Source organism: Mastigoproctus giganteus, chromosome 2, assembly GCF_048544385.1.
Source record: "Mastigoproctus giganteus isolate SK-2022 chromosome 2, ASM4854438v1, whole genome shotgun sequence".
NCBI classification, from domain to species: Eukaryota; Metazoa; Arthropoda; class Arachnida; order Uropygi; family Thelyphonidae; genus Mastigoproctus; species Mastigoproctus giganteus.
The window spans coordinates 6,274,460-6,288,935 of record NC_143576.1 but is presented as its reverse complement, the minus strand read 5'-3'; the positions used below and the strand labels follow the sequence as shown (position 1 = coordinate 6,288,935).

Here is a 14,476-nt window from a genome sequence, read left to right as displayed (position 1 = left end):
ATAGGGGATGATGAGTTTCAGTACGGCTTGTATAATGTATTTAGGAAGGATAGGGTACACAGAATGGATGGTGCGGTAATGCTTCTTATCAGAAGCAGCCTGTGTGTGACGATAGCTTTCCCGGATTCAGACGTTTCACGTGCTAGTATAGAATCTGTATGATGTGAGATAGTTGGAAACAAGGGTATAATATGCAAGTAGGAGTAATCTACAGACCAGGTGATTGTGAAGATTATGATGAAAGCCTCTACATGCAAATGGAATGGGTCTTATTATGGGTGATTTTAATTTGCCTCTAACTGATTGGAGAAAATGGGAAGGAAGCTCGACATGGGGAACAAAATTTTTAAATCAACTAGATGACTGTTATTTGTATCAACATATCAGGGAAAGTACTAGAGAAAAGAATATCCTAGACCTCATCATCACCCATGAATCAGATGACATAACAGGGCTGATAGTAGAGGAACCAGTAGCAGGAAGTGATCACGGAGTTCTACGGTGGATGATGATGACAGAGGTAGCAGTAGTAAAAGGCAAATAAATGGGTTTTAATTTCAGAAAAGGAAATTACGATGCCTTAAGGTGCTACATGGCCTCTATTAACTGGGTAGTTATCGCACAGAGAACGAATACAATTGAACTGTGGTATGCTTTTAAAATATTTATCACAGATGCCTTGAATGCGTATTTACCATTAAAAAAATACTCCACGAGGAGGGTTCCAAGTTGGATGAATAGTTGAGCAGAAAAAGGTGGCATGGAAAAGTAACAAAGCAATAAAAAGTACTGAAGCCTATAACAGCTACAAGATGATCTGTAATAGAACACCACAGAAAAGGTTCGAAAGGCAAAGACAGTTTATGAGAAATCGCTAGCAAACAAAGCAACGAGAGAGGATAAGGAATTCCTCACATGCATAAATACTAAGAAGAGCAGGACAAACCAGATTGGACCTTTACGTAAGGAAAAGGGGATAGTATGAAATACACCAGCTGCCGTTGCAGATGAACTCAACAGTTATTTTGCATCGATATTTACACAAGAAAAACTTTTTTATGGAAATGGGAAATTGTGAGAGCGAAGTTGAAAAATATGTAATTAATGATATTGAAATTTTGCAAAATTATCTAATGAAAAAAACTTTCGAGCCTACAGGCCAGTAAGGCTCCTGGAGTTGATGGAATATACCCTATAATCTTAAGGGAGGCAGCAAGTGAGTACATTGAAATATTGAGGCTAATTATGCAAGCATCACTAGACTCTGGGGAGATTCCGCTGGATTGGAAAAGTGTCAATGTATCTCCCATACATAAGGGTGGTTCTAAGAGTGAAGTGGCAAATTATCAACCTGTCAGTCTAACTTTTCAGTGGTAGGGAAAATCATGGAGGCAATGATCAAGGATGGAATTCAGGATCATTTGGATAGAATTGAAATTGTAAAGGGAAAATCATGTTTAACAAATCTGGTTCGCTATTCTGAAAGGGTCACTCATGAGCTGGATTTAGGGAATAATTTCGACATTGTTTATTTAGATTTCAGCAAAGCTTTTGACTCAGTCCCACATGAGCTGTTGCTTTATAAGCTGGAACAGGTTGGAATCACTGGGAAATTCCTTATATGGATATCGGGATGGCTTCAGGGCAGGAGGCCAAGGGTTGTGAGAAATGGTTAGTCCTCAGATTGGGTTGATGTAAGAAGTGGGGTTCCCCAAGGATCAGAATTAGAACCACTGTTGTTTTTAATTTTCATAAACGACATCGATGAAGGAATAGAGGGCATGATGTCTAAATTTGCTGATGATGTTAAAATTGGTAGAGTAGTTAATGATCACTGTCAAGCTGAGCTTCTTCAGAGAGACCTAGATAGACTTCAGGAATGGTCAGAAAAATGGCAGCTCTGCTTTTTTTTTTTTTTTTTTTTTTGTAGTTGTTGGCGCATCAGCTTCTGTGGCCATAATGCACCTCCCAAGGTTTTTGCAGTACGGCAGCCATGCTTTAATCCAACAAAGTGTAAGGTATTATACCTGGGAAACAGTAATCCCAAAATAACTTATTCACTTGGTGGAGTTCAACTAAACCCAGTACTGAAGGAAAGGGACTTGGGTGTTACGATACGGTCAGACATGATATTCTCTGAGCATTGTAAACAGGTTGCAAGGAAGGCCCATGGTGTCCCATCGATGATCTATCGAACTTTTGCAAGTAGAGATAGGGACATGATAATCCCATTATATAAGGCTTTTGTTAGACCACAATTGGAATCTTTGTTCAAGTATGGAGACCGCACCTAAGGAAAGACATCAAGCTTCTTGAAAGGGTGCAAAGATGGGTAACTCGCCTGGTGAGATCGGCAAAAGGGCGTCCTTCTGAAGAAAGACTTCGAATATGTGGGTTGCAGAGTTTGGAAACTAGACACCTTAGAGGAGATTTGATTGAAGAGTTTAAGGCTCTGAGAGGCATCAGTAAAATGAATGAGGACGAAATTTTAAAGATTATAAATGATGCTAGAACTAGGGGACATAAATTCAAGTTATGGGGGCAGATATTTAGATTGGATGGCAGGAAGTTTTATTTTAGCCAGAGAGTTATAAATTACTGGAATAAGTTGCCCACATGTGTGGTAAAGGCTGACAGTTTGGGGAAATTCAAAGGTTATCTGGATAGTATCTGGATTCCAGCTATCGGTATTATTGCAAATGCAATAAGATAGACTTTACTACTCGTTTATAACAGACTGTACAATCAAAAAAGCCCAATAAACCGAAAACTGCAAATCTGCTTTTTGTACAGAGTGAACAGCTGCTTAGAAGAGCTAAAGAGAAAACCCAGTTTTTCAGATGCACAGGAAGCAATATTTGTAATGTGCTTATGCCAAGAGAGATTAGAAGTCAGGGAAATCCCCAATAGAGATATATCATCTTGCCTAGATATCATAGTGTCATCAAAGATAAGCATAGCAGCAGAAGGATCCTTTTTTTCAAGATAAAAGACAGGACTGAGTTTTAGAAGGATTGAAATCAGCTAAGCTATCGTTGCCCCACTGAAGAATCACCTAAAGATTCAAGTTATGGGGGCAGTGTTTAAGGAATTGGCAGTGGGTAATTGAGGAGTTGAAGCTGTTTGGAGCAGAGCAATCTTTCTCAAACTTGATGGTGGAATGCAATGTGCTATCATCAACAACAACAACTGACTTGTAGGAATTCCAGTCAGTGGTAGTTGTTGTTATTTGGTTTCCAGGAGCATTAGCAACTAAGACATATTGCTCCGGGGATATGCGGTGGTCATTCTCTGACCTTTCCGCATCCTCTGTATTTGGTGGTCATAGGCTTGAACTCTGGTCTAATCAAGAAGCGTGTGTAATGCACTGCTGCTCATGCCCACCTGGCTACAGAGGTGCCATCCAGTCAGCGGAAGATCATTAATGTACAAGAGGAAAAGAATGGGAGAAAGAACTGAACCACGGGGAAAACCAGCATTAGTGGAGAAGTTAGAAGACAGAGAGTCATCTACCATCACCCACAGTGAGCTGTCAGAGAGAAAACTGGATACCTAATTACAAAAAGCAGTTGGCAAACCATAAGATGAAGGCTTATTTAGAAGACCTTTATGCCAAACACGATCGAAAGCCTTTGAAATGACAAGAGCAATTGCTTGAGTTTCACCAAACTTTTCCATTGAATTGGTCCATAGATGGGTAACATAAGCCAGAATATCATCAGGGGATTAACACTGATGGAATCCATACTGGCAATTGCTGATCAGATGGAAGGTTTCTAGATAGTTTAAAGAGTTGGCAGTTAATTGATTTCTCCATTACTTTGGAAAGAGTAGAAGTAATTGCAATGGGATGATAATTGGATAGGAGAGATCTGTCACCTTTTTTTTTGAGAAACTAGCTGGATATGAACAAATTTCCAAATAGAAGGAAAAACACCATTGTTAATAAGAAAGCAAAAAAAGATGACACAGAACAGGAATAAGTTCAGGAGCACAGATTTGGAGGACAAGTAGAGAAATACCTCAGGACCTGGAGTTTTCTTAGCATCAAGATTGTTCAAAATCCTTCTGACAAGTTCATGGAAGGCATTTAATGGAGCGAACTGGAAATGGTGGGAAGTGATTTACCAAGATCATTAATACGAGTTGGAAGAAAAATAGGATACTAGCAGGTCAGCTTTATCCTTGGTTGAAGTGGCAATACAACCATCTGTTTTCAACAGAGATGAGCAAAAGTCGTGGCCAATAGCTTTGGCAAGAGAACAGAATGCTCAGCTACCATTTGAGCAAGAAGCAAGTTTTCTACTCTTAGTTTTCTACTCAACAATTGTAAAACAATAACTGTTTTACAATTGTTGTGAGCTTTGGTGTAGGCAGAAAAGGAAACTGAAGACTTGAAAGGAAGCCAATTACAATATGCAACATTCTTCTCTTGATGTTGTTGCTATTTGGGTTTCAGGAGCATTAGCAACTAAGGCCATATTGCTCCGGGGATATGCGGTGGTCATTCTCTGACCTTTCCGCATCCTCTGTATTTGGTGGTCATAGGCTTGAACTCTGGTCTAATCAAGAAGTGTGTGCTATGCACTGCTGCTCCTGCCCACCTAGCTATGGAGGCGCCTTCTTCTCTTGAACAGCCTTAGCACATTTATTGGAAAACCAAGGTTTAGATAAAGGACAAGATTTTAAAGTGGAGTGTGGCATAAAGAATTTAATCCCTGCAAGAATAATATCACTAACACGAACTGAGCAAACACTGACATCAGAAGTTTTGGAACAGTAATCTGACCAAGGAAAAGAAGAAATGACGTCTCGCAGATCATCCCATTGGCATTACAAGAATGCACAAACAACATGAGGTTGGGAATGGCCATGAGAGAAAGGCTCCACTGGTGAAGAGACCATCACCAAAGTTGTGATCTGAGGTGCCTAGAGGACCACTCACCTCGACTGTACACTTAGAACGGTTGTTTGTGGGAAAAATATCAAGCGTGTTGGCTGTGTTGTTAGGATTATCTTGTATTCTGGTAGGTAAATGAACAATCTGTGTTCATTTACCCACCATATTAGTGATTGCAAAAGCCTCAGCATCTCGACCAGCTGGGTCTGTGTGACTTAGTTGCTGGAGTTGTGAACATTAAAATCACCAAGGAAAATTACCTGACTGTTAGGAAAGTTGGAGTGGAGGAAGTTAAGTTTCAAAGAGAGGAAGAGAAAGAGTTCTAAGTGATTAGTGGAGTTAGGAGAACGATAAAGGCAACAGATGAATTTCACAGAATGTGGTAGAGAGATAGATTCTAAGCCAGAGAAGATTCCAAATTACTAATTCTCTGACAGGGAATATCAGAACATACATATGCACGAGTGACACCTTTGAAGCAAAAGGAATCATACAGCGAATAATTCGGACAACTGAGATGAGCAGTGGTTGAATCAACCGATAACTGACGTTCTGTCAGAAAAAATACATGGAGTTTGGCACAATGTTTTTTATTTAGAGTTAAAGAGGAGACCTTATCACCAATGAAGATATGTGATCTAGTCTAGAAATCAAAATGGTACAATGGGAGCAACACTCTCATATAAAAAATAAGACAGAACTGACTTTTGAAATGAAAGAAGTACATTAAGTTTTCTTATCCCTCCACTGGAGAATTACCCAAAGATTAGCATTTAAAGAAAATGGTAGGAAGTGACATTAGACAAGTTTCAGCTGTTTCTAAAGAGCAGACCATGCTGAACTGGAAAGCATAATGCACTGACAAAGTCAAAGGCCATCCACATACAGAAGAAAAAGGGTGGATAAAAGAAGAGAACTGCAGCACTTTGGAAACTGGGCAATTATATGAGATGTTAAAAGACAGAGAGCCGATAACCATCACATGCAATTTCTGACTACTCATTGTCATAAACAGATCATATTCGGCATCAAAAGGTTTACCACAATATGCAATGCTGCTAATGGACAACGTGGTTACTGATCCCGCACACATATATGATTTAAAAAGCGATGATGGCAAAATATCATGCCACTTTCTGCCAGCAAACACGACATCTCTCATTCAACCGATGGACCAAGGCATGATTGACAGTATGAAACATCATTATTGCCAAATGTTCATTCAAAAACTTGTTTCACAGAAAATAAATCAGATGAAGGTGAAAGCAGCAGAGGATTTGGCTGTAACAGACCATCCAGATTTCACCAAAATTGGGTACACTTGTTTGAGTCTAACCCAAATATCAGTTCCATCAGTGTTTTAGACTCCCAGGTAGCAAGTACAGCTTGTCTGGCATATCTGAGAGAATGTCTGCAACAGCCTCAAGGACCAATTCCTTAAATGCCAATCTCCAGGTAATTCTCCAGTGGGGCAAAGACAACTTAGTTGATTTCAATCCTGAAACTCAGTCCTGTCTTATATCTCGCAAAAAGGATTCTTCTGTTCCTATATTTATCTTTGGTGACACTCCAATTTCTAGGCAAGGTGATATCTCTCTTTTGGGGATTACCCCGTCTTCTAATCTCTCTTGGCACAAGCACATTACAAATATTGCTTCCTCTGCATCTAAATAACTTGGTTTTTTCTTTCGCTCTCGATGTTACTTTTCTTCCAAACAGCTGTTCACTCTGTACAAATTGCAAATCTGCTCTACCATGAAATATTGTTTCCACATCTGGGGTGGTGCTCCCAAAACCTCTCAGGCTTCTAGGTTCCATTCAGAAGAGAACAGTTAGGTTAATTAATAACTCATCTCTAACAGTCTCTCCACTCTATCTCATAGACATATTGTTCCTGCTGCATGCCTTTTCTACAGATAGTTCCACGGGCAGTGTTCTCCCGAAATGGCTTCTATAATTCCTACTCTCTTTCAAAACAGTCCAAACACGTGCCGCCACCAGCATACATCCATTTACTGTCCAACTTTAAACTCACAGAACCAACTTTTCATCTTTCTCGTTTATTCAGTCAACTGCCATTTTCTGGAACAACCTTCCTTCATACGTATTTCCTGAAAATTACAGCCTACAGAAGTTCAAGTCTAATGTCAACAAATATCTTCCTTCGTCTTCTCAGCCTCCAACCTATGCACTGTACTTTTATAGTGTAGCTTTGGAAAAGCTACACTATAAAAGATGCAATTTTCAATGGCACTGATGCCTGGAATGATGTTCCAGGCATCAGTGCCATTGATGCCTGGAATGATGTTCCAGTTCAAACAATACAAAAAAGCTGGAATAAGTTGTGGCCAGAAATATATTCAACTGATACAGAAATCATTCCAAAAGAAACTGAAATTTTACAGTTATATTTGAATGTTCCTGGTTTTAAAAATATTTTGATGGAGGAAGTAAATTACTGGCTGGATGTGGACAAAACTGATACCAGATGCAAAATTTTAGACAACAATAAAATTGTGCAAAGAGTGATGAAAAGTTCGTATGATTCTGGAACTGAAGAAGAAAAAGCTGCTGCTGATGAACAACAAACATAATTAGCCACCGTGAAGCTGAAACTATGTTGTCAAAGTGCATTGAGTGGTTCGAGGTAGAAGAAGAAGTAGTAGATGCTAAGCAAGTGTTACTTTGGCGTAAAATTCGTAACATTGCCTCCCAAAAGGCTCGAGGGATAATGAAACAAAAGAAATTGACTGACTTTTTTAGAAAAAAAATTTAATTATGTAATATTGTTTTCTTTTTAATTTTTTTATGACATTACTAACGAAATATTAAGCCAAAATATTAAATATATTAAAACAGTCAAAATAGTAAGTCAAAATATTATAAATAGGTATGTTTGTAGATATATGTACTATGATTTTTTTGATGATCCAATAAAAAAAAATAATAATTAAAGTTTAATTAAATTTCATTAGGTTATGTATTATGTAATAAAATTAAACAAGTTAGATGACCCAGTCTATTGAATGTATAATGTTTTTAATGTACATATTCTATTATCCCTCTATTCGATTATCCATCATGGTTTCAGTCCCGTACTCTGACGGACAATCGAAGCTCTACTGTATATCAAAATTATTTTCTGCATCCAATTCCTTCGTTAGTGCACCGAGTACCCAATCAAATTGGTCAGGCAGGATCACAACTTAACCAATGCATGCTGAGACTGCAGTATAACTGCACTCTTGTCTAGATAATCGTACTTTGCTTCTTTAAACAGTGACTCCATTATTTTCCCCGGAACAGAAGCTAAAAGCTAAAGATGTCCATATGGACATCTCCAGTCCATACAGACCTCCCCCTGAATCCAAAAAGACTCAAAATTATGACTAAGGATTTCCTTATCTACTTTTCTGCCTACCTTAAAGTAATTGGATAGATTCCATCCACTCCAGATGCTTTTTTATGTTTGGCTTTTCAACAATTTCTCTTCTGCTCTTTCCTCAGTTATCACAAAATCATTTAGTTCCATTTCAGAATATGATAAACTTTTGGCATACCCTTCCCTAAAGAATTCCTGATGTGTGAATGTAAATACTTTTTCAGTTTGTCAGTAACCTGAACAGGAACATCAACTAAACCATTGATATCAAGTGGACAAATGTGATTCAATCCCTTCCTTCTAGTGTTTACATAAATAAGTCTTTTCGTTTTTTATCTTGTATCCTTTGAAAACACTTTTCATAACCTGCCTTAGCTTGCCTAAACTCATTTGTGACTTGATTGCACTCTACTTTATATCTACCTCAGGCTTCTGTATCGCCTGATAATTTATACACATGCCATGTATTTTTCTTCTTTAGTTCATTTAACATCCATTTAGGCTTAAACCTTGAACAGTATTCCTTAGTTGGTGTGCTATGATTATACTCCCCCCCCCCCTTCCCACTTAGAAATTGCTATTGCAAAAAACATCATGGATCAGTTTGTCCCACCATATAGAATTTAAATACTGTCTTAGACCACTGTAGTCACCTTTACAAAAGCAAAGGTCCTTGCCTCTACTATTGATAGTAGTTAAATCCCACATCGGTACACCGTGACCATTGCCACCCACTGGGACTTAATCTGCAAATTCTTAAAGCAAGAAGAATTGTTACTGATAATCAGATCAAGAGTGTTGCTTATTCTTGTTGCCTCTCTAACATGCAGCTGTAACAGTTATCCAATAAATCTACAATAGTCTTGCTAATGTGTGTGTTTGAACAACCCACAAGTTCCAGTCAATAACCGGAAAGTTAAATCTCCCATTATAAGATAATGTGATTTACTGTCCCATTATTTTTCTGTACAGCAGCTCAAAATGGTAATCAGGTCTATAAACAAACTCCTCCTCTCATTTTCATTTTCCCAGTGCTTATGTCATACCAGACTGACACAACACTGCACTGGCCATCCATGTCAACTGGATGCACCCTTAGGTTTAATATACTTCTTAACTGAGAGCATATCCCCCCCCCCCTTCTGTCTGTGCTTTTTGTACATGTTCACTCCCCATATTCAAATTCTGCACTTAATAAAACCATATAATTTTTTGTTCTCTGAACTTAGCTGTTTAATTTCTCTGAACTGAGCAGCTTAATTTCAACTGTATAATAAGTATTGCTCTCCTACCATATACTTTTTTTTTGTAAGCCTCTTTTCTCGCTACATATCTCTTCACAAGCAATACCATGTTCACGAATCCTACACAAGAACACACGTGAAGCATGCAGACTATCTAAAGATAACAATATCACATTAAAATTACATTCAATCTATGAATGTCTTTTTTCAAAAGCTGGATTTCTGGATTTTTATTGCCAAATTTCTACCTAGTCTGATTTTAATGAAATTTGGAACAGCTTGACAAATATTTTTAAAATTTATTTATTTTTATTTTATTTTCTGAAAACCCCAAACATGAGAGGTATTAGAACCTATGGTACTTAGTACCGTGCATGGATTGGAGGTTGAGAAGAAAAAAGATATTTGTTGACATTAGACTTGAACTTCTATAGACTGTAATTTTCAGGAAAGACATATGAAGGAAGGTTGTTCCAGAAAATGGCAGTTGAATGAATAAATGAGGAAGATGAAAAGTTCGTTCTTTGAGTTTGAAGTTGGACAGTAAATGGATGTAGGCTGGTGACAGCATGTGTTCGGACTCTTTTGACAGAGAGAGCAGGAATTATAAAAGCCAATTCAGAAGAACAGTGCCCATGGAAGTATCTTAAGAAAAGGTATGCAGCAGAAACAGTACATCTATGACACAGAGTGGAGAGTCTCTGTTAGAGATGAGTCATTAATTAACCTAACTGCCCTTGCTGTGCGGAATCTAGAAGCCTAAGAGAGGCTTTGCGGGGGCACTGCTCCAGATGTGAGAACAATATTCCATGGTAGGGTGGATTTGTGATTTGTACAGAGTGAACAGCTGTTTGGAAGAAAAGTAAAAAAGAGAAAGCCAAGTTTTTTTAGATGCAGAGGATGCAATATTTGTAATGTGCTTGTGCCAAGAGAGAGATTAGAAGTCAGGGTAATTCCCAAAAGAGATATATCATCTTGCCTAGAAATCAGATTGTCACCAAAGATAAGCATAGGAGCAGAAGAATCCTTTTTGCGAGATATAAGACAGGACTGAGTTTTAGAAGGATTGAAATCAACTAAGTTGTCTTTGCCCCCCCACTGGAGAATTACCTGGAGGATCGGCATTTAACACGTTGACTGCCAAGCTAGTTTAAGAAAAAAAAACCCCCAGGGGCCAAAAATATTTAGTAAATAATTTTATTAGTAATTCTAAAATAAATATTTTAATATCAGTATTATGCCTTTTTTTTTGGTGAAAATATCAAAAAAGTGTCTTTTTTTGTGTTTGGCCTAGTATGTTACTTTATTTCTTGAGAAGTTGTCAGCCGTTATGTGCGTGGCACTATTACGGCATACATATGAAGGTAGTTTGTGATTAGTTTATCACAAAATCTGAAAATTAGTTTTATTGCACTGCAATAAAACTAATTTTCAGATTTTGTGAAAACAAGTTCGTTAGTGCACTGTATTATCCCCATTATTATTGTGTTGTTTGTTGTGTTTCAAGTGTGTTGTAAAAAGAAAAATCTAAAACGCTAAAATCTAAAATGCTAAAAAGCTAAAAGAAAATTACTAAAAGAAGAGGAACTGAGAGAAATTGCTGAAAATCTTAGTAGTAGTTCTGAAGATGAAAAAGAAGATTTTGACTCTAATGATTCAGTAGAAGATCCTGACTGGGATATTTCTTGAAATGAAGGAGATACTGAAATACCGGAAAATATCGAAGTGCTTCAAGACTGGATGGCCGAAGAAAACAGTGATGAGCAACTTGAAAAGACCGAAGAACCTGAGATTGAAGCAACTGAAACAAACGAAGCTATTTAATGTTCTGAAGATGAAGGACGAAAAAAGAGATTTGATTTTACAGACAAACGAGACTGCAAATAGACGTATCAAGTAACATTACTCGTCATGAGGCATTTTCATTATTTTTTGATGAAGTAATAATCTTATTGTAACAGAAACAAATAGGTATGCTGAACAGAAAATTCGGAGTACCCAAGCTTCGTTGCTGAATTGTCTAAAAAAGTGGGTTCCAACAACTGCTGATGAGATAAGTTTTTCGGGCTTCTTATGTGGATGGAACTAGTAAGATTGGGGAGTATTGCATTTTACTGGTCAACCAAACCTATCTATAAAAATAACTTAGTAACAAAAATTATGTCTCGCAACAGATTTGAATTGTTATTGCGCCTCATTCACTTTTCAGACAATGAAACCACAGATAAGTTTGCTCTATTAGTTTGACAATTGATGGTGTATTCAATAGTAAGAAAAAGTTACACGAAGTATGAAGTAATTAAATTTTTAGATATGGCATACACGTGGTAGGAATATACCCAGATCCTTGACATAATGTGGCCTCAACAATGCCCCCCACATAGACAATACTCAGACACACTCCTGTCACCATCTGGCAGAGTAGAGGTAGCAAGATTATACACTAGCTGATCTGGAAGCCTCCTAGAGAGTTATCAATAGGTTTAGTTAGTTAGTTATTTGGTTTTTAGGAGCATTAGCAACTAAGGCCATATTGCTCCGGGATATGTGGCGGTCATTCCCTGACCTTTCCACATCCTCCGTATTTGGTGGTGGCGGGCTCGAACCCCAGTCTAATCAAGAAACGTGTGCTATGCACTGCTGCTCCTTCCCACCTGGCTACGGAGGCGCCTCAATAGGTTTAGTCTGGTGTACTAACTAACTGCTGGCCTGTGAACACCGTTTTAGAGTTGTACCCCCAAAATGTAAGGAAGTTTGGATCTTGCCATAGTGTTCATCCTAACCTCAAAAGACATCAGTCATACTGCATGATGGATGGGGTAGGGTTGACGGAACTTAGCTCTGGAGACCAAACATGGGTTCCACCACTTCAAGCCTCCAATAGGCAAAGTGGTGGTATTGCACCGGTTGATTAGTCATCTACCACCTTTTATTGCCTGGTAACACAGAGGGACTGCATTCCTCCGTGTGGTGTGGGCCCACACCTCAACCCCCTGCTTACGTTGGTTCACACCTGAATGGTCACCCACAGTGTACTTGCGTATGGGGGTTATACCCAGGATTACTAACAGTCCCACCATCATCATGAAGGTGCAAGCAGAGGATTTGGCTGCCACAGACCATCCGGACTTTGCTGAAATTGGGTCCACTTGACTTGAGTGTCACCCGAATATCAGTTCCATCAGTGTTTTAGACTCCCAGGTAGCAAGCACAGCTTGTCTGGCATATCTGAGAGAATGTCTGCAACAGCCTCTAGAACCAAAGGCCCAAAGACAAAATTTCATGAAAATCTGTCTATTTATTAGACAGATTTTCTTCCAATAGACAGATTCCAACAGACAATAAGGTGCACAGGCTCAACTTCCATTAACACTGACATCCGATATTCTTAGGAACTGATTTACTTTCCTTAAGAGCTTTACTTTTAAGAACCAATGATAATTGTAGGAAGCAATTTTCCAGATGTGTGGGTGTGGCCAATCAGTGTGCAGAAAGTCACTTATACGATTGTTCTCAACTAATAAAAGCCTTTGTTATTGTTCAATACATCCCTGCTTTGTTTTTAATGAGCACTGTTATTCATGTTTTATCTTCTATTTGATGTTTTTGTTTTGATCAGCGTAAACAGAGTGCATTTTTGCGAATATAATTAATTTAAATGTGGTTTATTTTTGAATTTATTAAATAAATTGAAATTAATAACCATGGTTCCTAAAGTGCAAGTTAAGTATAAAATTCACATTAAAGTGAAGCAGGAAACAATGAAAAAATATGAAGGAGTTTGATAACCATCTGGCACCTCCATCTCTAAAGAATTCCTCATGTGTGAATGTATATGCAAAATACTATTCAATTTGTCAGCAATCTAATCAAGGTCATCACCAGTTAACCCACTGACATCAAGCGGCCCAAAGTGATTCAATTTTATTAAGCTTTGACTAAGTACATATTTCCTTCTACTGTTAACATAAGCACAGAAGTCTTTGCTGCTGTTCTTTGCATTCTTTGCCAGAGACTTCTCATAATCTGCCTTAGCTTGCTTCACAGAACTGCATTTATTCCATCACCTTACGTTTTCTGGAACACCCTTATATACATATTTCAGGAAAATTATAATCTACAAAAATTCAAGTCTAATGTCGACAATTCTTTCATTCTTCAACTCATGCATGGTTCTAATATGTTTTGTGCTTTGGGTTTTCATAAAAAATTTTTTTTTCCTATCATGTTTTCAAGTGGAGGAGAAAAGTTAAAGGAAATAGCATATGAAATCTACTATCAAAATTTTAATTTTAATTATCAAATTTTATTTCTTACCTTTCTTCTGTGATTTCCGAGTGTTGTTCAAGATTCTCTACATTTTTTGTTTTGCCAGCTTCTTGTACTCTTTCGCTATCTGCTAATTCGCTTCTAAATTCTTTGTGCTCTTCTTCATTCACTTCATATTCCTCACCTCCCTCAATTTCCTCCTCCTCATCATCATCATCATCTTCCTCTCTCACAACTGGAAGTGGAATTTCTTTTTTACTCATTTCCATATCACTACCTTCAACTTCACTCTGAGAAACTTCAGTTTTGATTTCTTCTTCTTCAGACTCCTCAGATTCACTCTCTTCAGATTCTGATTCTGAAACCTCTGAACTGCTTTCATCATAATCTGAACTTTCTTCTGAACTAGATTCTGATCCTGAAACAGAGGTACAGGCTTTATAACCAAAAAAGTGAAAATTGTTACTTTAAAAGGCTGAAAAGGTATTCATTACCTCTAATAAAACACAAAACAGATGCTCTATATTAGAATTACACGACCCATTAATGATTTTAATTTGGATTTAACTTATATTTAACTTTTATAAAATAAAATTAGAAAATGTCAATTTGGTGGAGGCTAGTGTAAAGGCTATGCTAAAATACTGCCCAATTTGAAAAGTAAAACAGAAGAACCCAAAA

General features: G+C 37.7%; 1 protein-coding gene across 1 annotated transcript in view; it reads right to left on the bottom strand.

Moving 5' to 3' along the window:
- The window catches only part of Set1 (SET domain containing 1), a 334,241-nt gene that overhangs the window by 94,973 nt on the left and 224,792 nt on the right, over positions 1-14,476 (bottom strand). The window contains 1 exon segment of the mRNA XM_090389307.1: positions 13,844-14,213. Within this exon segment, the coding sequence (XP_090245433.1) occupies positions 13,844-14,213 (370 nt within the window).